Consider the following 22,869-nt stretch of genomic DNA (forward strand, 5'->3'; position numbering starts at 1 on the left):
GTTGAGTGGAGGTCCCAGGCTGAGTATCCAGCTCCATTCAGTGGGGCCTCCTGCAAGACTTTGAATGTTTGATGATTGACTATTTTAGATTTTATTTTGTTCATATTAGGAAACCATTTAAGATTTAAACAGTGGGATAATTTTTTTAAAGATTTATTTATTTATGCATACAAGAGCTGGGGAAGGTACAGGCCAGAGATGTGGAGGGTAGGAAGAGGGTTGAGAGGATTCACCAGAGATAGAGCAGGGAGCAGAACAGGCAGATTGACTGAAATGCACTGCTGAGGGGAGCAGCGGGCGAGACAGGAGAGGTCTGCTGCGCCATGTGGGTTGCTCCCTTGCCGGCCAGGTATTGAACTTGTGCTTCAGAGATTGTGGATTGCTTCTTAGTGCAATGCTTAACCCCTTGCACCACCAGGGAGGCCCCCCCACCAAGGAATAATATTCTTAAGGAAAATAACTGACCAGGACTGGGTTGGGAGGCACAGTGATGGTGTACTCATTTATCCACAGTTTGGTGAAGAGTTGAAGATTGCCTGTAATTCACTAGATGTGTATGTATCTGCAGGAGCAAAATAAGCAGCGCATCTTGATGCACAAAACCGCCTACCATATAGGCATATTTTTTTTTTTTTATCATTGAGCCAAATATTTGGCAGCCAAGTTATCTTTAAAGTAATAAGAGCAAAAGCTATTTGGAATAAATGTTTCAGAACCATTTGTTACTCTGCACAGACCTATGAGCAAATAGGATTGAGCTAAAAGCATTTACCATAGCATGTGGTTCTGCAGGGGCTGCCATGATATTATATATATTTTTATCTTGGCTAATCTCTAGCTGTTGCCTCCACTATTACTCAAAGACCTGAAGTGTCAACAAGATAATCGAAACAGTGAAGTGGGAGGCAGGAGTATTTCCTCCTGTTTCTTAGGAAGATTGTGTCCTTTATATTCCTAGAACTCCGAATATATAAGGCTCCCAAACATCTATTCTTTACTAGGTCAAACATTTCACTGAAATTATTTTCCAGTTGTCTTTCAGTGTAAGGCAAATTTTTCTGGGTTTGTCACATCCTGCCTCTTGAATCCACTTATATAAAAGAAACAAGACAAAAGCAAACTAAGTAACTATCCTATAATCCAAATATCTTGTCCTGGTGTAAAATTTCTAACATATCATGGTGGGAAAAGATTTTGAGTTACAGACCTAGTTTTGTGAATGAGTAGTTGGATGGTTTTTTAAAATCTCGTATTTAATGAAGAAGAATTAATATTTTTCTGTATGGTTTTCTGTACAGTCCAGTAATACCATTCATAATTATTTCTGGCTCAAGAGTCTAGAAAATGGGGAGATACAAGGTAAGATTATGGTCAATGATTTTAATGGAAATGATGCGTGTTACTTTTGGGTCAGAACATTTAATTCCAGTGTAAGGCTCCTCAGAATTCATTCTTTCTGCTATGATGATTTACAATTTTTCAGGTAGTGGTGGATTTATTAACTGAGATCCAGGGATGAGAACAGTGAGAAGTAGAAGTCCTAGTCAGCCCAAAAGGGGTATAGACAAAGAATCAGAAATAAACCCCTATCATTTTAAACCACTGAGATTTTGAGGGGGTTATTTATTACAATGAAATAATCCATTTAATTTTGATTGATCTGGTCTCCAAAGAGTAAAACTGTGTGAATGGGGGAAATTCCTGGGGTCCTTTCTTAAGGTAAATTTTTTCTATGATTTCTATAGATATATGTCAAATCAGATTTGGGCTTGCTGTGGTCATCCCCACTTGCCCTTGATTAGACAACCTGAGCTGGTAACATTGAAATGGTTTCCCCTTTGTTTTTTGAAGATTTATTTATTTATGCATACAAGAACTGGGGTATAGGCCAGAGGTGTGGGAGGTGAGAGGATTCACCAGAGAATCGTGGGGAGCAGAACAGGCCAATGTACTGAAATACACTGCTGAGGGGAGCAGCGGGCGAGACAGGAGGGTCTCCTGTGCCATGTGGATCTGCTCCCTGGCTGGCCAGTCATCGAATTTGTGCTGCTGAAGCTGCTCAGAGCTTCACAGTGCTTGCTTAACCCCTTGAGCTACCAGGAGGCCCTGATTTTCCTTTTCTGAAGAGAGGTTCAATTATTTGAGAAATTCAGCATCTTACAAACATGCTTTAGAATCACTTTCCTTGGAATGATGGAATTAGATTTCCTTTTTTTTTTTTTTAAAGATTTATTTGTTTTTATACAAGAACTGGGGTACAGGCCAGAGGCACACAAGGGTGAGAGGATTAACCAGAGACAGAGCAGGGAGCAGAACAGGCATTCTCACTATACAATTGTTGTGTAGAATTTAAATTTGTAAATTTTTATCACAGCATGTTTCTTAAAAATCCACCTTGTCCCTTCTTTTCTAGGATTTCTCTATGAAAAGGGAAGTTTTCATCTCATCAACAAATCCTCACAAGACTGCTCTTGTCCTGCCTTTGCTCTCCTTCTGTCTTTATGACATCTGCAACACCCTTTCTAATTTGGAGTCCACTGAGGATTTCTAATGTCCCCAGCGACTTCTGGGAATCCACCTCATCCCTGCACCTCTATCCTCCTACCAGATCACGGCCACTGCCTCAAAATGAGGTATCTCTAATTTTAAATTGCAATCAGGAGGGTCCAGATGGATTGCAACGGGTGTACATTTCAACCTGCAAGAAAGAATAAGACTGTTTTATAACTCCACTTAATTTGTATGTAAGCCTTCATCCCACTGGTGTCCTGGTTATATTGCTACCCGCTGCTGTTGGGAAATCATTCAGAGCAAAAGATTTGAGACTGGGGGACAGAGTATGGACCATTACTGGAGCACACAGCTGTGATGTTGAAGTCCAGCAGCTCAGTCAGTCGCCTTGCTTCCTTAGGTTTGGTGGCTCCTCCTGTGAGATGCCCAGGTTCCTTGATTCCTCTTGTCTGTGTCCTATGGCCGTCTCCTCTTAGAGTTTTGCCACATCTGCCCCTCCAGCTACACTGCAGGGTCCTTTTCTCCTACATGAGCCACAGAACTCTCTCTCTCTCTCTCTCGCTCTGACTTATCAGAACCTCTCAGTACTTTAAGGTTCAGAAGTGACTGCTTGATTTCAGCAGGATTAAAGAATTCCTGCTTGTCTTTGTGCTCAAGTATCTTCTCATTTCTCGGGAGTTTGGGGTTTTAGAAATAAAGGCCAAGGCTATCCATATGCTATTTGCTATTTTCAGTCCTTCTGTGCCCCTCCTCAGGCTTCTTCTTGAACGCTGAAGGGAAAGGATGGAATAGAAGTCAAAAAGAAATAAATTTAGACAGAGACAAATTAACATCTCCCCAAAATTCTGTCACCTATGGAAGATGTGGAGAAGGAATCATACTTGACAAGGGTGTGTGTACATTTGCAGGTCCACAGAATGCGCCAATGTCATTGCTGATGTCATCCCTGAGGTCAGAGAATGCTGCTGCGGGCCTGGTGACCTTTGAACCTTAACAGCCCTGCTCTGTAGTGACCACTGGGCGGTGCTGCTGCTTCCCTCAGTGATCTGAGTTCCTCAGCCATTTGGGAGACTTGACCATTTTCATTTGTATTGAATCATTTCAGCAGATTTCCTGAGAACCAGGGAGGGCAAAGGGAGAGAGCTGCAGCTTACGTGTCTTCTCAGGGACTCTGCTAGGGGGTCGTATGAAACGGCGACAAAAGAGGAAACATCTGGAAAATGAAGAATCCCAAGAAAGTGTCGAGAAGGGAGGAGGTAGGTGCTTGGCACGCATCTGGACACAAGGGTGCTGGCCAGTCTGAGGCTGGTCCAGGAAGGAGGATGAAGCCACCCTGCTGGAGGAGGGGGGACCGATATGGGCTGGAGGATCAGATCCACCCCAAGGGTCCCTGTGGGAAGGGCAGCACAGATGTTCTTTATGGGCAGAAAGTCTGCTGGCCGCGGGCTTCTCCCCTCAGCTGGTGGTCCCTGGAGCTCCGTTAGCCTCTGAGCAGGCGGCCTGCTGCTGTGTGGCCTTGGATGTGTAGCATTTCTCAGTCCCCTTCTTGCCCTCTGAGACCACATGGGTGGGACTGTGTGGTGACTGAATGCACGTAAACAAGTAGTTTGTGCTGAGAGAGGGCCTGGAAACATGGAAGAAAGGTGCCTACCCCAGATATACAGCCCACGGGTTCCCAAATTAGAGCTCCAGTTAGCACCCAGCAGTAGCAGGGGTCTGGGGTCCCCACCATCATGAGGTCGCCAGACACGTTCCAGGCACAATGGGCCAGAGCAGGAAAGACAGTGATGGCTCCTGCTCTTTGCACTTGAGAATATCTTTGTGTGTGTGTGGTGTGGGGGGAGCACTGGGGAGAAGGGTTTAGAGAGCTCACGAAGGGTGACACCCGCGTGGTCATGCTCCCATTGCTGTACCTGGGCCCGCGCCACTCAAGGTACAGGTAAGAGCATCTGTGGAATCTTTGTGGGAGTCTTTCCTGACGCAAACACCCTCATACCCACATATGCTCCGAAACAGAAAAAAAAATCACACACAACTTCTTTAATCACACAGGACCCATGTGGGCCTATCTATACATCACCCCTCTACTGTGTTCACACATGTGATACATATGTGGGCACCATAGTCTTCCTGCACCAAAGCCTGATATATATATATATATATATATATATATATATATATATACACATATATATATATCAAGGCTTGCCAGATAAAATGTAGGATATTCAGTTCAATTGAATTCAGGTAAACAATGGATACTTTTTTGCTATGAGTATGTCCCAAATATTGCATGGGAAGATTGGCACTAGAAAACTAATCCTGGTTTATCCGAAATTCAAATAAAATTTGACTTTATTTGAAATTCTGTATTTTGGTTTGCAAGACCTGGCAACCCCAATATTCTTTTTTTTTTTTTAGATTATTTATTTATATAGGAACTGGGGTACAGGCAGATGCATGGGAGGGTGAGAGGATTCACCAGAGACAGAACGGGGAACAGAACAGGCAGACTGACGAAATACACTGCTGAGGGGAGCAGTGGGCAAGACAGGAGAGGCCTGCCGTGCAATGTGGGACCCTCGCCGGCCAGCAGGGATTGAACCGGTGCTGCAGAGGCTGCTGACACCTTCACAGCACAGTGCTCAACCACCTGCTCCACCAGGGGAGGCCCTCAACCCTGATATTCTTACCCCCATCTGACCCTCCTGTTTGGTGTCTGTCTCCTTCTCCTAGATGGTTAAGCGTTATTGGAGCCTGAAATAGGGGAATAGTGCCTGACCCGGAGTAGATACTGACTGTTGTTGAACGAGTAAATGAATGAATTCCCACCACAAATACAAGACATGCCGTGTGATCAGGGGAAGTTACATGAGGCTTAATCCTGAGCTGTCCTCATAAATGCTGCTCGCCACACCAACACCACCAGCCCTGCCCTTATCAAAGGCTTAGCTGATTCGTATCCCTCTCACCCTTCAGACATATTCATTCTCCACTCATGCTGGCACTATTAACAAGACACTAATAAAATGGATATTGATTGAATTAAACACTGCTGGATCCACCAGGAAGCAGCCTGTAGGTCCTGTGTATTTGCTGCACCTCACATATGTCAGACGCTCAGTAAATTTTTGTTGGATGGATGAACGATGCACAAACATGCCCAGCCCATCTCTGAGGTTCTCCTTCCTCCCTCAGGAATCTCAAAGACACAAGAGGATGTCTCTCAGCCCGAATCCACCGGTGTGCCCAAAGGCTGTGGCCTAGGGGTAGGGGAGGTCTCTTCTGCTTCTGAATACTTCTCTTGTGTTTCTTCTCCACGCAAGTTCATCCATGTTGGTAAGGGGTGTGGGGTCCCTTGGGTGTGGGGCATGAGGCTGAGAGGAAACCAAATCAGACGGAGGTGATCAAGGCTCTGTGGAGGAGTCTGGCAGAATTGTTAGGAGGGCATGACCCCATGGGGGAGTTCATAATCAGGGGCCAGAAAGGTCTGGGTTTGAGATATAGGCAGAAGGCCAGATTAAGCACTTTTGGGGGAACTGTGTATGGTTGCCATTGCTTTACTTCCAGGTAGGGACAGAATTCCTCAGCACAGCCTCCGGCACTGGAGCAGGATACACAGCTCCAGCCTACACACCTAGCATAGCCAACTGCACTCCACACACATCTGTTCTCAGCATACACCCAAGCCCGCGCCCAGGATGCGCAGTGCCATCTTCCTACACCACAGTCCACATTCCACAAAAAGGCACACCAATGGCATCACACGCTCGCATCCGCCTCATAGCACACCTGCCCCATCAACCGCCCCCACTACAGCCCTCACCACCAGACAACATACCCCTCAACGCAGACACCCATCCAGAATTCCTGCTCACACATGTGAAGGACCATAGACGCAGCCTCTCATAAAATGAACAACAAACACCAGGCTCCTCACACAGCTACCCACACCACAATTCCCCTTCGAGGTGCCGCACGGATGAGCACTGTTCCTTCAGCTTCAGTCCTGCTTCTCAGCCCCACACCCCATTCTTTTTTTTTCGAAACTTTTTTCCTTAAAATTTTATTTATTTATGCATACAAGAACTGGGATACAGGCCAGTGGTGTGGGGTGGGGAGAGAGGATTCACCAGAGACAGAGTGGGGGACAGAACAGGCAGTCTGACGAAATACACTAATGAAGGGAGCAGTGGGTGAGACAGGAGAGGTCTGCTGCACCGTGTGGGTAGCTCCCTGGCCGGCCGGGAATCAAATCGGTGCTGCAGAGGCTGTGGACAGCTTCACAGCGCTGCACTCAACCCCTTGTGCTACCAGGGAGGCCCGCCCCAAGGCCCCCCACCACCATTTTTATGTCTCTAATTTCCTTTCCCAGGAATGCGGAGATTACATCGAGACAGTCCCCAGCCTAGATCTCCCCTAGTCCAGTTTCAGGAACAAGGGGAGTTGGCTCCCCCCTCACAGCATGTCTCCTTCTCGTCCCCTTCATCCTATAAGACCTGCGTGTCCTCTGTGTTTATAAGCAAAGAGGAAAGGGGCATGAAAATATACTACATGAAGGTACAAATGCAAAAAGGTGTGGCTGTCTCCTGGGAGACCAAAGAAACCTCCGAGTCACTAGAAAAAGAGCTGAAGATGGAAGAAGTGACCCTTCCCGAGAAAGTGCGGGTAGGTGCCCCCCCCTCTGATGTGTCCACCAGAAACCTCCTGTCTGACAGCGAGCCCGGCGGGGAGGAGAAAGAGCATGAGGAACGGGCAGAGCCAGACAGCCCACTGGGGTCCCCTGCAGTGGAGGAGAGACCCAGGGCCAAGACACCGGACTGGCTGGTGACCACAGAGACTGGCTTCAGGTGCATGGCCTGCTGCCGGGTCTTCTCCACCTTGGAGATCCTCCAGGAGCACGTGCGGTTTGGGATCAGGGAGGGCTTCAGCTGCCACGTCTTTCATCTGACCATGGCTCAGCTGGCAGGCAGTGTGGAATCAAGGAGCATCCAGGAGGAGGAGGAGGAGGAGGAGGATCAGGAGCAGGAACTGGAGCATGAGCAGGAGCAGGAACTGGAGCATGAGCAGGAGCAGGAACTGGAGCAGGAGCAGGAGCAGGAGCAGGAACGGGAACAGGAAAAGGAACAGGAACAGAAAAAGGATCAGGATCGTGAACAGGAGCAGGAGCAGGAGCAGAAGAAAGAGAAGCAAGAACAAAAGGAGAATGAGGATGAGCAGCCCATAGGGGAAGACCTTGGCATGAGGAGACCTTGGAGCCAGTGTCCTGGCTATGTGTTTCAATCTCCAAAGGACAGGAAGTGAGCAAGGGCTGGGTCCACTGAGGGACTGTGCCTTCTCCAAGCCAGTGCTATCTCTCCAGTCCAGGCTCATGCCTCCAGGAGGGAGATTTGGGAGCTTTGTCAGCTCAGGGGACAACTGAAGGGGGTGGGGGATAGACAGGCCCTTGCTTCTTGCCCAGGCATTCCATAAATCATGCCTGTAAGTGGAATTTTTTCCTGAGCTTTCAGCTCCTGCAAGAAGTTCTAAGAATTTCCAAGGGCTAACAGAACACTTCCTCTTTGACTAAGAAGTGTCTTTCTCTGTTTTGTTTTCCACACAGCAATTGAGTTACATGGCCCAGAAGATCCTGGAAGATGGTGTGGTCTTCTCTTGGGAGAGGTAAAGCCTGAGACTGGCACAGTCTTCTGAGTCTGCATCATGAGGGCCTAGAAGAATCTAAGGGCAGGGCTGGGAGCGCTGCAGCTGCATCAGCTTTGGCATACCCAACACTTTGGGGAATTGAACTCCATTTATTTGACTGAGAAAGTGAAGAGGTTGGACTCTTACTTTCTCAGTGTGTCCTTGATTGACCTCAACTCGAAGAGGAAATAGAGCCAGAAGCCCTTCTAGAGAGGTCAGCACAGTCTCAAGGGTCAGGAGCAGTGTGAAGAAAAGACAGGGAACTATTAGGACCAGAGGTGTGAGGTCTGAGAGCTTTCACCTGGGCTGGGATGACACTCTGGCCCATGTACATTGTCCTTGGAGAGAAAGGGACATTTGGAGAGGGGGGTCAACATGGAAATGAGGTCCCAAGGTATCTTGCAAGGTTCCATTTGCTGGAAACAAGCTCCTTATGTTGTGCCTGGCTTTGACCTTTGACACTAAAGTAAAGGGCAGTTGCCCAGCAGAGCTCATATCATTGTGTTTTTTTTTTTTTTTGTTTTCTGCTTCATTTGTTTCTCACTTCCAGGGAGAAGATAGAACCATGGAGATAGTGGCAGACAGAATGCCAGTGGTATGATGGAGGATGAAGGGACCAATACTCAGTGTTACATATAAGAGTCATATGCAATAAAGGCTATTTTCCAAACCTGTGTTGGATATAGTCTGTAATTAAATATATGTATGCATGTATGTATGTTTGTTTGTATATCTCCATGCATCCATCCCTCTCCATCCATCATCCATCCATCCATCATCCATCCATCCATCCATCCATCCATCATCCATCCATCCATCCATCCATCCATCCATCCATCCATCCATCCATCCATATTTGTCTATATCGTGGCTTGTGAATGAGTTTCCTCATAAGCACCAACGAGATGTACCAGCCTTACTAGAAGCAGAAGATCCCAAGCTCCTGGGGTTGACTAGGCTTTTGTGTGAACTGTTTTCCAAAACTGGATACCATATATCACATGAGACCATGCCAAGCTGCACTGCATTCAGATGAAGTGCCTGGGAAGCGCTATGGAAGCAGTGTCCAGTGGAATGGTGTCTGAAACCCTGAAAATGTCTCCCCAAGTCTGGCCTGGAAGAGGGGCTGTAAGTGGTGGCTTCACTTGGAAACACCAGGACAGAAGAGGACTTCCTGTTGTGAATATTTCCATAGAACAATTTCACCCTGCGGTGGTACGGCCTTGTTCCAGTGCTTAGAGAAGAGGCCATCTGATCACAGTCAGGAATTTCGGTAAGAAATAATTCTATTAGGAGTTTCACCCTAATAGGGGCTAATATTTCCAGTTTGACACTGGTATTTCAATTTTGAAATAAATTGGCATTTTAGTGTCTCAAGATTTGACCCTGACAACCTCATCCTTACACCATTGCTTCTACCCCCTAGACCCAAGGCATGTAGGAGAAAGGGTCATTTTGATGCATGAGGTTTTACATGGTCTTCAAGGTGACTGGGTGGGGGCATGTGTCTCCCTAGTCCAATCAGGAGGCCAAACCAGGCCTTTGAGGGGCTGATGGAATTAGAAGGAAATGATTTGATGTTCAGAGATTTTTTTTCAATCCAAGCAGAATAAGTTCTAATTACAATGTTCCGTGGATTAAATTTTTTTTTGACTCTGTAAGGGAACTTCCACATTGTTAATATTCTTTCAGTAATAAGTCAGCTTCCTTACTGGCTTCATATTCCCAGCCTCTCCTCCTGCAACGTCACCTGCATGGGCACATCCCTTGTCTCCAGATGCATAGTACCCCCTTCAGCTGTCACTCCAAACAATTAGGCATTTGGGGCTTATCCTCAAATTACCCTTCCATACTCACAACACTGTCTGGGGGGTCCACACTCTCTGACAACCTCTGTAGTGTTTCCCCTCTGCTCCTTTTTACCACGACTGAGCCCACCAGGAGTGGTCCCTCTCCCCTCTTTTCCCAGACTCGCATCATTTCCTGCCCTTTCCACTGACTGATTCAGACCACGAGGGCTTTTGCCACTGCTGTTTCTGCTGGAATAGCCAGAAAGTCCGGGGGCAGAGGAGGTAACATGAAGCCTGCAGGTTGATTGCGCATTGCTGGCTGCAGTTCTTGCTGAGTCACAGATGCTCACAGGGAAGCCCTGTGGCTTGAATGCTTCTCTGATGAAGACAAGTGCACACATCCGTCGCACCAGGTCCTCTTTGTGGGACCACTGACAAAACAGATTTTGAATGAGGCCCTGAGGACCTGCTGAGAGTAAGGTAACCTCAGAGCAGTTGGAAGCCATGCTCCAACTCCGCTTTTTAGCCAGTGGGGGAAAGTCTAGTAAAGTAGATGTAATTCACCTTTCTTCCTGAAATTCACTGGCATGTGAATTAGAACAGAACGTGAAATTATATAGGGATTTATCACAAATAGGGAGTGAGCACAACCTTTGCCCACAGACTGTGTGGGAGGTGTGGCCAAGTGTGACCCCCCTGATACTTTTGGGGGACAGGGTTCCAAGGAGGAGGAACTCAGTGTGGCCCCTGCTGTGTCAGAGGATCTCCTCTCTTCATGCCTCCCTGGTTGGTAGACTATTTAGTCAAGACTGCCTGGAATCTGGGGGCTAAAAAGATACAGGTTAAAGAACCCATATCCCCATTGCTGAGTCCTTTCTGGCTTTTTGAGGATGATAAATATTAAGATTCTGTGATTAGCATTTTCTTCAAAATTTCATTGATTTGCTATTCATTTACAAAAAGGTAATGGTTTGGCAGTGCAGAATAACCCGCAGCCTGTGCCACACTGACCTGTCCTCCACAGCTCCAGTGCCAACGTGACCTCACCCACGCCGCCCCTGCTGGTAAGCACCGTAGTTTTTAAACACTAAGTGGGTTTTGGTTGTGGTTGTATGAGGCCAATATCATCTAATTATCAATTAAAAAATTTTTTTTAAAGATCTACTTATTTATGCATACAAGATCTGGGGTACAGGCCAGACGTGTGTGTGTTGTGGGGTGAGAGGATTCACCAGAGACAGAGGGGGGAACAGAACAGGCAGACTGATGAAATACACTGCTGAGGGGAGCAGTAGGTGAGTCAGGAGAGGTCTGCTGCACAATGTGGGTAGCTCCCTGGCTGGGGATTGAACTCATGCTGCAGTGGCTGCAGACAGCGTCATAAGTTGTGTCTTAACCCCTTGTGCCACCAGGGAGGCCCCTCATTATCAATTTTTTCAAATCACTCTACATTACACCTTAAACATTATTTGCTTCTTTCCCACTAATACAGTGACAGAAATTTTCCCATGTTATCAGGACATGATTGAAAGTCTCTCAGCAGGTAAAAAGTATTTGCAGAAATTATCTTTCAATTTCATCAAAAATACATTGACTTTTAGATGGAGGGCGAGGTTTCTGTCCCAGCTTTGGAGCACAGGTGGAGAGATAACCACCTTGACACCAGCATTTTAGAGCATTCCCTTCTTCATCCCAAAGTCCCAGATATCAACACAGAGGACACTTGTCCTAAAGCTTAACTTGAAGCTGAATCTTTTTGCTGCGAAATATTTCAAACACAAGATTTTTGATAATAAAATAATACCTGCATACCTACCATCGGGCATAAGTAGGTCTTATGCCACATTTGCTTCAGATCACCTTAAAGTAAAAATGGCTACCAATATAACAAGGTGATTTTATTGCCTTACCTGTCCAGAACTTGTGGTTTATTAGTCCAATGCAGGTTTTGTGATGTTGTGATAGGGACATTTATAAGATGCATGTATGTATGTAGTGTTTTAAGTACTTCAAAAACATTTTACAAATAGTGTCATATTCCATGTTAATTTGCAACTCATTTTATTGTTCAAAATCATGTTTTTAAGATTATCCATGGTTTTGCATCTATCATTAATTTTATACATGCTCATCCATTTTTACTGTTGTATTATGGTCTATTCTATAAAAATGCCAGGTTTCTGTTATTCTGTTTTGAAGACAATTTTGCTTGTGCCCAAATTTTCTCTTTTACAAAAAGAATCAAGAGTCTTCCTCAAGAATAAATGCCCAAAATACACCGCTGGGTCAATGTCTATATTGTTACGTTTACATGTTACATCCCTCTCTTAATTTTCGTATAATACTTTGTTGTTCAGTAATGACTAATGTCTTTCTCTACGGTCAAGAAGGACTGGGCTGTTTGGAAAAATGGCTACTTGCTTTTACCTACCTCCCAACAGGCCATCTGCATCCAGCACTTGGAAGCCCAAGGTGAAACAAGAACTCTCTTAAATGGGGTGATCTAAGGCATTTTCCAGAAGGTAGACAGTTAATAGTAGTCGACTGGTTGGGACTCTGGGGGATTCTGGCATGGTCTGGGCCTTCTCCCACTCCAAGACAAATATAGAGGAAAAGAGAGTCCAAAAACTGTGAGTAAGACAGAGCAAGAGATGTCTGGGGTTTCTAAGTGGACTGTAAGTGGCAGAGTATCCAGATAGCCTGATGTTGCTGTCTCAGAACTTCTAAGAATCCTTGCAATTAAGATGATGCCAGACTCACACTGCTGACTTGGACCTCGCTGTCTCAGAAAGCTGCTGCTTTGTCAGCATCTCTTCTTGTTCACATGCTCTTGTCTCCAATTACTTGGTTAATGTCACTTGAAGCTTCACTGATGTGAACCACAGTAACTAGGGTGTTGGAGACACCAAAGCCCCACCTTGCTAAGCAGTCTTAGTTCACTGCTGAAGGGTGAGAAACGAGGCCAGATCTGCTCAAGAAGGAAAGATGGTGTTTGTAGAAGTCTGAGTTGAGGATATTTTCTCAAGTCTTGATGAATGGAATCTAGCTGCACTGCCAAATGATTTCCTGAAGTCCTGCTTGTTTTCAAGACTGCCCAGGGGGCTGGGTTCACTCAGGAAAGGAACCATGTACCTACTGTATTTTGTTGGTTGCTCACACTTTTCTCCCTCTGATATATACTCTGGAAGACTGACCTTCTTCTAAAAGCCTTTTCCACCTTAAGTGACAGCTCCTGAACATGACTACCCCTCCCCGACGCTCCCCTAAAATGCCATTGTGGTGAATTTGTCATTTGATCATCATACTTCCTATCATCCTATTCTCATCAGCTTCTCATAAATTTGATCCATTCTGTGCCATAGTTCTTAATTTTGTAACTGTGGGTTAGCCCATTAGAAATCTCTTCCCCTCCCCTGTTTTCTTTGGCAAGTTCTTTCTATCTTTTAAGGTGTTTTTTTGTTTTTTTTATTTTTTTGTTTTTCTTCCATCACGACCTTTTTTATTCCTGCTATTTCAGTAACCTTTCGATATCTTTCTCCAGTTTCCTCCCATTTAGAATTTAATCCTTGCAAATTAATTGATGTTTGAGGGTTGAAAAGGGATAATCTCCCTGGTGTGGTTACAATTATGGAGGCTTCCTGAAGAGCCACTCATATAGCGGGTCCACATAGGCCTGCAGTTGAGTTCTAAGCCCTTCCAAGAACAAAGAACAGACCGAGAACACCTCTCAGCAATTGGAGTCCCTGGACAACTGCCCGAACTCAGCTTGGAATTCACATCCAATTAAGATGATTTAGAGAAAACTTGTGGGGTAAATGTAGCCCCAGACCCACCTAAATAGAAAAAAAAAATACAAAAGCAAAAATTGGAAAGAAATCACGCAAAAAATGAATTAGGGAAAAGTACCATTTTACAAACTGTGAAGAATATCTGTTGCACAGTATAAAGGTTCCCTCTTCTTCATGTATACCAAGGGGTGTGTGTGTGTGTGTGTGTGTGTGTGTGTGAAAGAGAGAGAGAGAGAGAGAGAGAGACATATTAGGGAAAGGATATTAAGGTCTTTATGAACTCTTAAAGGCCTTATGAACTCTTCTTAGCCGTAAGATTCAGTGGATATTCTGTTGTCTTGTCTGCTGTAGTTGCACCAGGTCTCATAGGTTCCTGCTGTAGCTACCTTCCTTTCTGGGGCAACCTGTAAGGTCTGAGGCCAGGAGTTCCCTTCCCAATTTTCTGAGTCATTGCTCTTTTCTGCAATTTCCTGCCCTGGGGCCCTAGGACACCCTCTTCCTATTCCTACAAATGTTGTTCCTACTATCTTGGCCAAGCTCTTCCCTCTCTGAAATCCTTTATTTTTTCTGCAAAAGTTTTAAGCCCTTTGTTTTTTAATGAGTATCTTTTGATGGCGTGTTATGCCGAGAATCAGACTCATTATCAATAGGAAAATATCTCTAGTTTAACTTTTCTGAGGTGTTAAGAGAACTTAGTCTTTCAACTTCTTTAATAAGGAAGGGAGGGCCTCCCCAGTGGCGCAGCAGGTTGAGTGCCATGCTGTGAAGCTGTCTGTAGCCTCTGCAGCGCGGGTTCGATTCCCAGCCGGCCAGGGAGAAACCCACATGGCACGGCAGACCTCTCCTGTCTCACCCACTGCTCCCCTCAGCAGTGTGTTTTGGTCGGTCTGCCTGTTCTGCTTCCCAGTCTTTCTCTGGTGAATCCTCTCACCCTCCCATGCCTCTGACTGTACCCCAGTTCTTGTACATATAAATACATAAATTTTTAAAAAAATAAGGAAGGGAAATGGAATAATAGCATTAGCAAGCAATAATCGAGAAAGCTTCTGGAGCCAGGTACTCTTCCAAGGGTTTGTGTGGACTATTTAAGTAGCTTGCGGAATGGCCGCATGAGCAAGATGTCATTATCATATCATGGAGTACACCCCGTATGGTCTAAGGCAATGGAGTTGCAACTCCTAGACCCATCCAGGAACTTTGTTCTTGTTCTCAGCTGGGATCAGATCATACTCACTGGGGGCATATGAAGGGGCAACAGAAGAATTTCTTCATACCCAAGGTTATAGCACACTTCAATCATATCACATACTGCACAATCACAACATCACTGAGGGACACCAATTCAAATGATTCTGTGTGCAGAAATCCTCTGGCTTACAGGAGTTCAGATCTGGTCCTATTTGTTCCCACCAAATGCAGGTGCTGGTGCTTCCCTCCAAATCACCCCCTCCCTCCCTGTTGGCAGTGCTACCCCCCAACTCAGGGGTTTGAGTGTCCTGCCATTGTGGATACCTAAGTCATCTCCAGTGTCCTCTAATTCCGTGACTTACTTTCTCCCACCAACACTTCCACTGGTAAAGTGGTCCTTTTCATGGAGAAATATTTCAAATGGCTAATAGTTTATTTCTGTTGCATCGTTACTTTGTGAGACTCTTTTCTAGCTACTTAGTATGTAATTGTCAAATGTAAGTTTTTTCTTTTTTAAAGATTTACTTATCTATGCATCAATGACTGGGGTACAGGCCAGAGGTTTGGGGGGTGAGAGGATTCACCAGAAACAGAGTGGGGAGCAGAACAGGCAGATCAACTGAAATACACTGCTGAGGGGAGCAGTGGGCCAGTAAGGAGATGTCTGCTGTGCCCTGTGGTTATCTCCCTGCCCGGGGATTGAACTCATGCTGCAGTGGCGTGGATAGCTTCATAGATTGTGTCTGAACCCCTTGTGCCACCAGGGAGGCCCTCAAATTTAAGTTTCATAACGTATCTTTGGAGTTGGCACAGCCATAGACCCCATATGACAGATAACTGCAGATACGTGTACAGAGACCAAGTGACTTGCCCAAGACTTTGGAACAAGTTAAAATTCATGCCCTCAATCACTGCTTTATTGTGGGTCTCCATCTGGTAGCCTGGATGATTTTGCCACTAAACCTTGTAAGTATCTTTCCATCTCTAAAATATCTGTAAAGTATCTTTCCATCTCTAAAATAAGCTTGAAGTTGTTATATGGGATAACTACTATTTTTAAAAACCCTTATGCAGCTGAATGAAGGTAAGCCAGGGACTATCAGCTACAGATTCAAGACTTCCTACCAACCTCTAAAAATAGTTTCTGGAATACCATTTTATGTAATGTCAGGTCTAGAATGTAGTCCAAATAGTAACCAAAAAAGAAAATAAGTAGAAAAGTTCTTAAAGCTGACACGCACAAAGAGGGTAGTATGAATGGGACCAAGGTGGAGACCCATAGAAAAAAATGCTATTTCAGCCCCAGGAAGAGATCCATCAACTGCCAAGTCCTCCTGGGTAGTTATTTTGTTCACTTCTTTGATCTGAAGCATCCCCAATTTGATAGAAGTATAAAGAAGGCATAAATTTGCTTGGCAGTTCTACACTCTTGATGCAGTGATATTTTCAGAGTGTGGGAGGGTATCAAGCTATGAAAACATCCGTGGAGAGATTTGCTTATTAAGTTTGGCTCTTTCAATCTTCCTAATACTTACACTAAACACCAGGAGGTTCTCTTCACTTTTCAGACTCATGTTGTTTTTCCTTTGTCTCATAAACTTCCAAATACTTTTTGATGAGCAGCTGAGGTTGGAACAAAAATAAACAACTCTTTAAAATAAAGAAGACAGTGATGATGATGAACAGTACAGAAAGCCCTGATGTTTGGGACAGACCTCATTATAGTTGACTAATTGGGAATGCAAAGTTCGTGCTCACTCTTCTGAGTATATAAATAAAAGTCCAGAGTTCTCTAGGCCATCTCTGGGATCTGTTTGAGCTTCCACCTTTTGTGACCAGTAAGGTTGACCGATAACATATAGAATGTTTAGTTAAATTTGAATTTCAGAATGTCAGAAAACAGTGAATACATTTAGTGTATCCCAAACATTACATGAGCTGTACCTGTACTAAAGTTATTTTTTTGATTACATGAAATTCAGCTGGGTGTCCTGTATTTTACTGACTAAATCTGACAACTCTACTAATTGGGCACAGTGGAGGTAACTGATAAATAAATAGACAATTACAATGTAGCAAATAAGTCATTTGGTCTCAGTGGGGGCCAAAAAAGGGCCAATTAGCTAAGCCCAATGGTGGGACAGGGGACAGGGGATGCAGGAGGACCTCCAAGGAAATGACAGTGGAGATCTAGAGGATGAGTAAAAATTTTCTGGGACCTTCCGAGATAAAGAGGGCAAGCAAGAAAGCATCAGGCAGAGGAACTGGTTAACATCAATCCTTAAGATGAGGAGAATATTACATGTCCTTCAGTATGGCTGGCACATGAAAGCAATGAAGGGAACTTCAACTTTGTTCTGTGGACTGTGGGCTTCCACCGAAGGTATTAGGCTGAGGACTGACTCATCAGATGTGTGTTTTGCAAAAGTTGCATCAGTGACTGTTGAGGGGATTTAACTGGGCAACAGCAAGGGCCCTCTGCGAGGACCAGTGTCACGCTCGCTTCTGTCCAGGTCTCTGGTGTTCCTGTACAGTGTCTTGTTTTCCTTCATTCTATAAGGCTAGACCAGAGGCTGTGATGTCTTCATCAATTAAGAGCGACACGCATTCAGAGAACTAATCTAAGATTCTGAAAAGCAAATCATTCTTTCTAGGATTTTTAATTATGTTAAGTCCCCAAAGGGCCATCACTTTGGAAAAAAGGTCTGTCACATACAATGGCAATAACTGCTAGAGGAAAAAAAAAAAAAACAACCCAAGGAATTGAGGAATTCTAGGGCATAGTACTTGAGATAGCTAAAGATATTCCCAACTCACAGACTGTTCAAACTCTTCATCCTCTTTGTCTTCTTGTCTTCCCAACAAGCAGCCTCATGATACAACAAAGCATTCTATAGATGTTTGGTTGAATTCCTTGTTATGGAAACTTCCTGTACAGATAATAGCTTTTTGTTGTTGTTCTCTTGGGGAAAAAAAAGATGATAAAATGAGTTGTAAGATCTGAAATGTGTGCTACAGGTGGTAAGAGGTGAGGAACATACACTCCTTGTCAGTTTCTTCAAAGAAATCGCTCTAGTCTAAACCCAGGCTAGCTCACTATGCCGGGCTGTTTCCCTTAGAAGAGAGAGGGCCATCCCTTTTTAACTAGTCTCAACCAAGAGACAATAGAGTTGTGACTATACCTTATTACAGACCGCCATTTTTGCTTCAGAAGAAATTATAAAAATGCCAGAATATCCCTTTTTTCCTTTTTCTCTTCCACCAAAGTGTATGGGTGTGTGTGTGTGTGTGTGTGTGTGTGTCTTCTAGGTCTACACAGGTATTTAAGAAATAATCAAAATCAGAAAGACGTCTTTATATGAATAAATATAATGCTTATTTGTGTATAGAGTGATGTAAGTCTCTTGGCAGCCTCCAACATTTTCCCAGCTATTTATTTTAAAAAGAAAATTTCACCACTTTGCCTTGCTCAAAGGAGTATGCCACTCCTGGAAGCCTCTTTAGCTTCATTTTAAATTAAAACACAAATTTCTTTATTTCTTTTTATTATAAATATAGCCCATACACAAAGTAAAAATTTCCATTTCTAAAAGGAGTAAGTAAAAAGTAACACTCTTGCATCACAAACCAATGTCCCACAGCCTCTCATTTTATTTATTTATTTATTTATTTTTTTATTTTTAAAGATTTATTTATTTATTTATACAAGCACTGGGTACTGTCAGAAGCACGGGAGGGTGAGAGAATTCACCAGAGCCAGAGCAGGGAGCAGAGCAGGCAGAAGGACTGAAGTACACACTGCTGAGGGGAGCAGCGGGCGTCAGGAGAGGTCTGCGCGCCATGCGGGACCCTCTTCCGGTGTCCGGGAAGCAGCCGGGGATCGAACTGGAGCTGCAAAGGCTGCGGGCAGCTTCGCAACCCAGGGCTCAACCGCTGCACCACCGGGGAGGCCCCACAGCCTCTCATTTTAGAGGTAACCAATGTGCTCTTTTGTAAAAAAAAAAAAAAAAAGTGCTCTTTTGTTAAAAAAAAAATAGTATACACAAATTCTGTAAACAATAGTATACACAAATATACTTCAGAAGTATATTTGTGTATACTATTGTTTACAGAATTTGTGTATACTATTTTTTTTTTAACAAAAGAGCACATTTTTTTTTTGTTAAAAAAAAAATAGTATACACAAATTCTGTAAACAATAGTATACACAAATATACTTCTGAAAAATGCAAGGAACTTGTAAGACTAGAATGTTATCATACTAAGGATGAATTAACTTCTTGGTAATGCCACTCCAAATACAAACCATTTATTAATGTAAGAGATGGTCACATAACAAATGAATGATATATGCATTTATAATTCATTAATTTTGCTTTTGAGGAACTAGTTCCAGGATACACAGGAAGCTCTAGTTCCAGAACCAGAAAGACTGTTTGTTCTTTGGATCAGATACCCTAGGAAAGGTTACTTTTTCTCAGTGTGTGTGTGTGTGTGTCTATCTACAGTTATATTGAAGCTTAAGTATGTGTCACAAAGTTCAAGAAGGAAGCCTAACCTTGGCAGATGCCCTCAGCCCCCCTCCAGCACCCCATGGTTTGAAAGTAACGTAACTCCCTGAGTCCTGATATGCTGCTAATCTTCCTTATTTCACTTGGCACCATTTCTAAAGTCTAAGCAGCTACTATTTGTAGAACATACTTGCTTTTTATGAGTGTGTTTCATCACTATCCCTTTTATTTTGCAAATGTAATCTTTAACAAATCACCAATTACTGTGAAATGTCACTACAACAAAACATATTCGTATTCTCCATGGAATTTGTTGTATAAGGATTTAACCTTCATTGCTAATTCTTAAACTGTTTTCCCAGTTTTCGCTTATTTGGATTCATTCCTTATGCTTGTTGGCCACTTCAAAGCCATTTTCTAGAAATTAAGCTGGTCCCTTCTTGTGATACAAATAACTGAAAATGGGCTAGAAAAGTGTTAGAAGATTTAAAGTTTGGACATTTTAAGAATAATTTGGAGGATCAGAAGTAAAAAGGGATTAATGCATATAAGAATGAAATATTTTCTTTAAAATACTACTTAAGACTAGAATTTTGGTATGTCATAGAAAATGGTTATAATTTAGCTGTTAAAAGTTATAACCCTTAGATGTTCTTGGCACATCTGTTTTATAGTTCCAACTGGGGAGCTGAGAATAAAATTGCCACTGGGTAGAAAGTAGCATGTGAAGAGGTGAAAGAAAAGTCTGAGGGGAGGGCGGGATGAAAGAGAAACAGCCCTGTTTACGATAAGGCAGAGTGAATGACAGTCTCTCGGGAAGGGAAACAGATCAGAGATGGTTTGTAATTCAGGCGCAAGTGCCAGAAAGGCCAGGTGCAGAAGTCTTAGCAGGAGCTACTGGTCAGAGTCTATACTGCAGACATGAAGGGCCAGCTGGTTGGGAAATCTCTATTTTTCATACATAGCCTGAAATCTCAAAGATATGAAGACATGGGTCTTTCTCTGAAAATGGTAAACTCTGATTTATTATTTTTTTATAGAATTTCCAGAGTTAACTACATATCATTGTGAGCTAAGATCTGTCAATCTAGACATCTTTGAAAGCAAGGAGAGTCAAAAAGAGTGTATGCGTTGGGTTCTGAGAGAACTGGGTTGGAGTCTGTTACTTCAGTAAATTGGTTAATCCTTCCCTCTGAATCCTTCAGTCTTTTCTAGCCTCATCATCTGTAAATAATTGATGAAAACACTAGGACTGTGAACATTAAATGAGATCATGGGCATCGAGTACTCAGTGCACAACTTGGCTGACAGTTACTGTTTGATAGAAGATATGTACATATACACAATGGAATATTACTCAGCAATCAAAAAGATAAACTGATGCCATTTGCAGCAACACGGATGGAGCTGGAAGGGATCATGCTCAGTGAAATAAGCCAGAAAGAAAAAGAAAAATACCAGATGGTCTCACTCATAGCAGGAATGTAGAGGATCCAAATAAGGGATCAGGAAAAAAACTAATTATAATAAAGTAAAAATCAAAAGCAACAGACAACTATAAATCAGAGATACACTGCAAGAGGAAATAAGGGAGTAGGATCAAAACAAGAGTGGGAAGACATCAAGGGACTATGGTGATAGTTCATGGGTGAATGTGTGGTGGGAATTTTACAGGGACTATAGCCAAGATGAAAATACATGCATTGTACAAAAATGATGTAAACGATATATAAAACGATTTTAAAAATAAATTAAAAAAAAGATAACCAGCAGCCATGAATGATCAAAAATAGCAAATTTCATGCTCTCATTAAGAGAGATTTAGTATTATCTTTACTCAGTTGCTAGGATCATTTGTGAAACCCTCTGAATTTGCTTTCTCTATTTGTCTTCCATCTGCATTTTTTTTCACTGACTCCCTCATATCTCTGATACCTAGCATTTTGACCCACTAGTAGACTTCCAGCTTTGGGTGTCTGCTGTCTTCTGGCCCAAGAGCTTCTACTCTGCCTGTGATGACTGCACGGGGGAAATGAAGGGAATTCGTAGCTACCAGGAATAGCCTGCAACTGATCGATGGGAGTGGATCCATTGATACCCCAGCCTTCTTATCTTCAGGTAGGATAATTATTTCCAGAGTTTCTCTGTGAAGTAGGTCCTCTTATCGACACTACTACCTGGCTAATAACATATCCTTTAATACTGCCTTCCTCTTTCCTGTATCACTTCTTACTTCCTACTAGGGTTTCTTCCAAACTAACTATTTGGACCCACGTGTTTTTTTTACTGAGTTTGATTCTAGGAAAATAAATTTGAAGTCATTTCCTCAAAAAAACATTGTCGAGATTTTTGCCACCAAATGATGTTAAATAATAGAAAAAAAAAAAAGAAAATTGGGCCTCCCCTGGTGGTGCAGGTGGTTGAGCGCAGTGCTGTGAAGCTGTCCACAGCCTCTGCAGCACGGGTTCGATCCCGGACAGCTGGTGAGAATCCCACATGGCATGGCAGACCTCTCCTGTCTCGCCCGCTGCTCCCCTCAGCAGTGTTTTTCAGTCAGTCTGCTTGTTTTGCTTCCCGCTCTGTCTCTGGTGAATCCTCTCACCCTCCCACACATCTGGCCTGTACCCCGTTCTTGTATGCCTGGATAAATAAATCTTAAAAAAAATTATCTTTATGGTTAACTCATGTCCCAAACATATTATTTTGCTATGATACAGTGTAAATGATATAGAAAAATAATGATGCTATTGATTGTATAATGAAATGCATTCCCTTTAAGTATCTCAGGTATCAGTTGTGTGAAATGTTAAGGAAAAAATAACTGAGTTAAAGCAGTTAGTGATTTAAGAAAAATTACAGTGTCATTTGCAATAATTGAGTCCTATCCACACACAATAGAGATAGTTGTTACAAGAATACTAGATTAAGTTGACAGCTATTCACCAAGTTTAGAAGAATGAACTTGGGAGGAGGAAGGGTGATGAGTTCATATTCATTTACTTCTTAGTTTTTAAAAATGTATCCTAAAAAGTGCTACTCTCTACTTTTTTCACATTGCTACCTTATTTGAGGAACAAAAGGAAGAAAATAGAAACCAACTGTCAGTTCTTTCTTAATGAAAGGTACTTTATCGATATTCTTTTTTTTTTTTTCAAGATTTATTTATTTATTTATACAAGCACTGGGTACAGTCAGAAGTGCGGGAGGGTGAGAAGATTCACCAGAGACAGGGTGGGGAACAGAACAGGCAGGCTGATGAAACACACTGCTGAGGGGAGCAGTGGGCACGGCAGGAGAGGTCTGTCGTGCCATGTGGGACCCTTGCTGGTGGCCGGGGATCTAACCGGCGCTGCAGAGGCTGCGGGCAGCTTCGCAGTCCAGTGCTCAACTGCTGCACCA

At 43.4% G+C, this 22,869-nt stretch overlaps 1 protein-coding gene across 2 annotated transcripts; it reads left to right on the plus strand.

The window, feature by feature from the left end:
• Positions 1 to 3,697: 3,697 nt before the first annotated feature.
• Positions 3,698 to 7,815, plus strand: FAM170A (family with sequence similarity 170 member A; the record flags this gene model as incomplete). 2 transcript variants are annotated; one of them, XM_084251953.1, is made up of 4 exons in its annotated part: positions 3,698 to 3,767; positions 5,710 to 5,850; positions 6,887 to 7,542; positions 7,690 to 7,815. In XM_084251953.1, the coding sequence occupies 4 exons, from the start codon at positions 3,698 to 3,700 to the stop codon at positions 7,813 to 7,815; spliced, it is 993 nt and encodes a 330-aa protein (XP_084108079.1). The 2 variants fall into 2 exon arrangements, with proteins under 2 accessions (XP_084108079.1, XP_084108080.1); XM_084251954.1 differs by lacking the exon at positions 5,710 to 5,850.
• Positions 7,816 to 22,869: the final 15,054 nt, after the last annotated feature.

Source organism: Talpa europaea (genome assembly GCF_964194135.1).
Source record: "Talpa europaea genome assembly, chromosome: 13".
In the NCBI taxonomy this organism is placed as follows: Eukaryota; Metazoa; Chordata; class Mammalia; order Eulipotyphla; family Talpidae; genus Talpa; species Talpa europaea.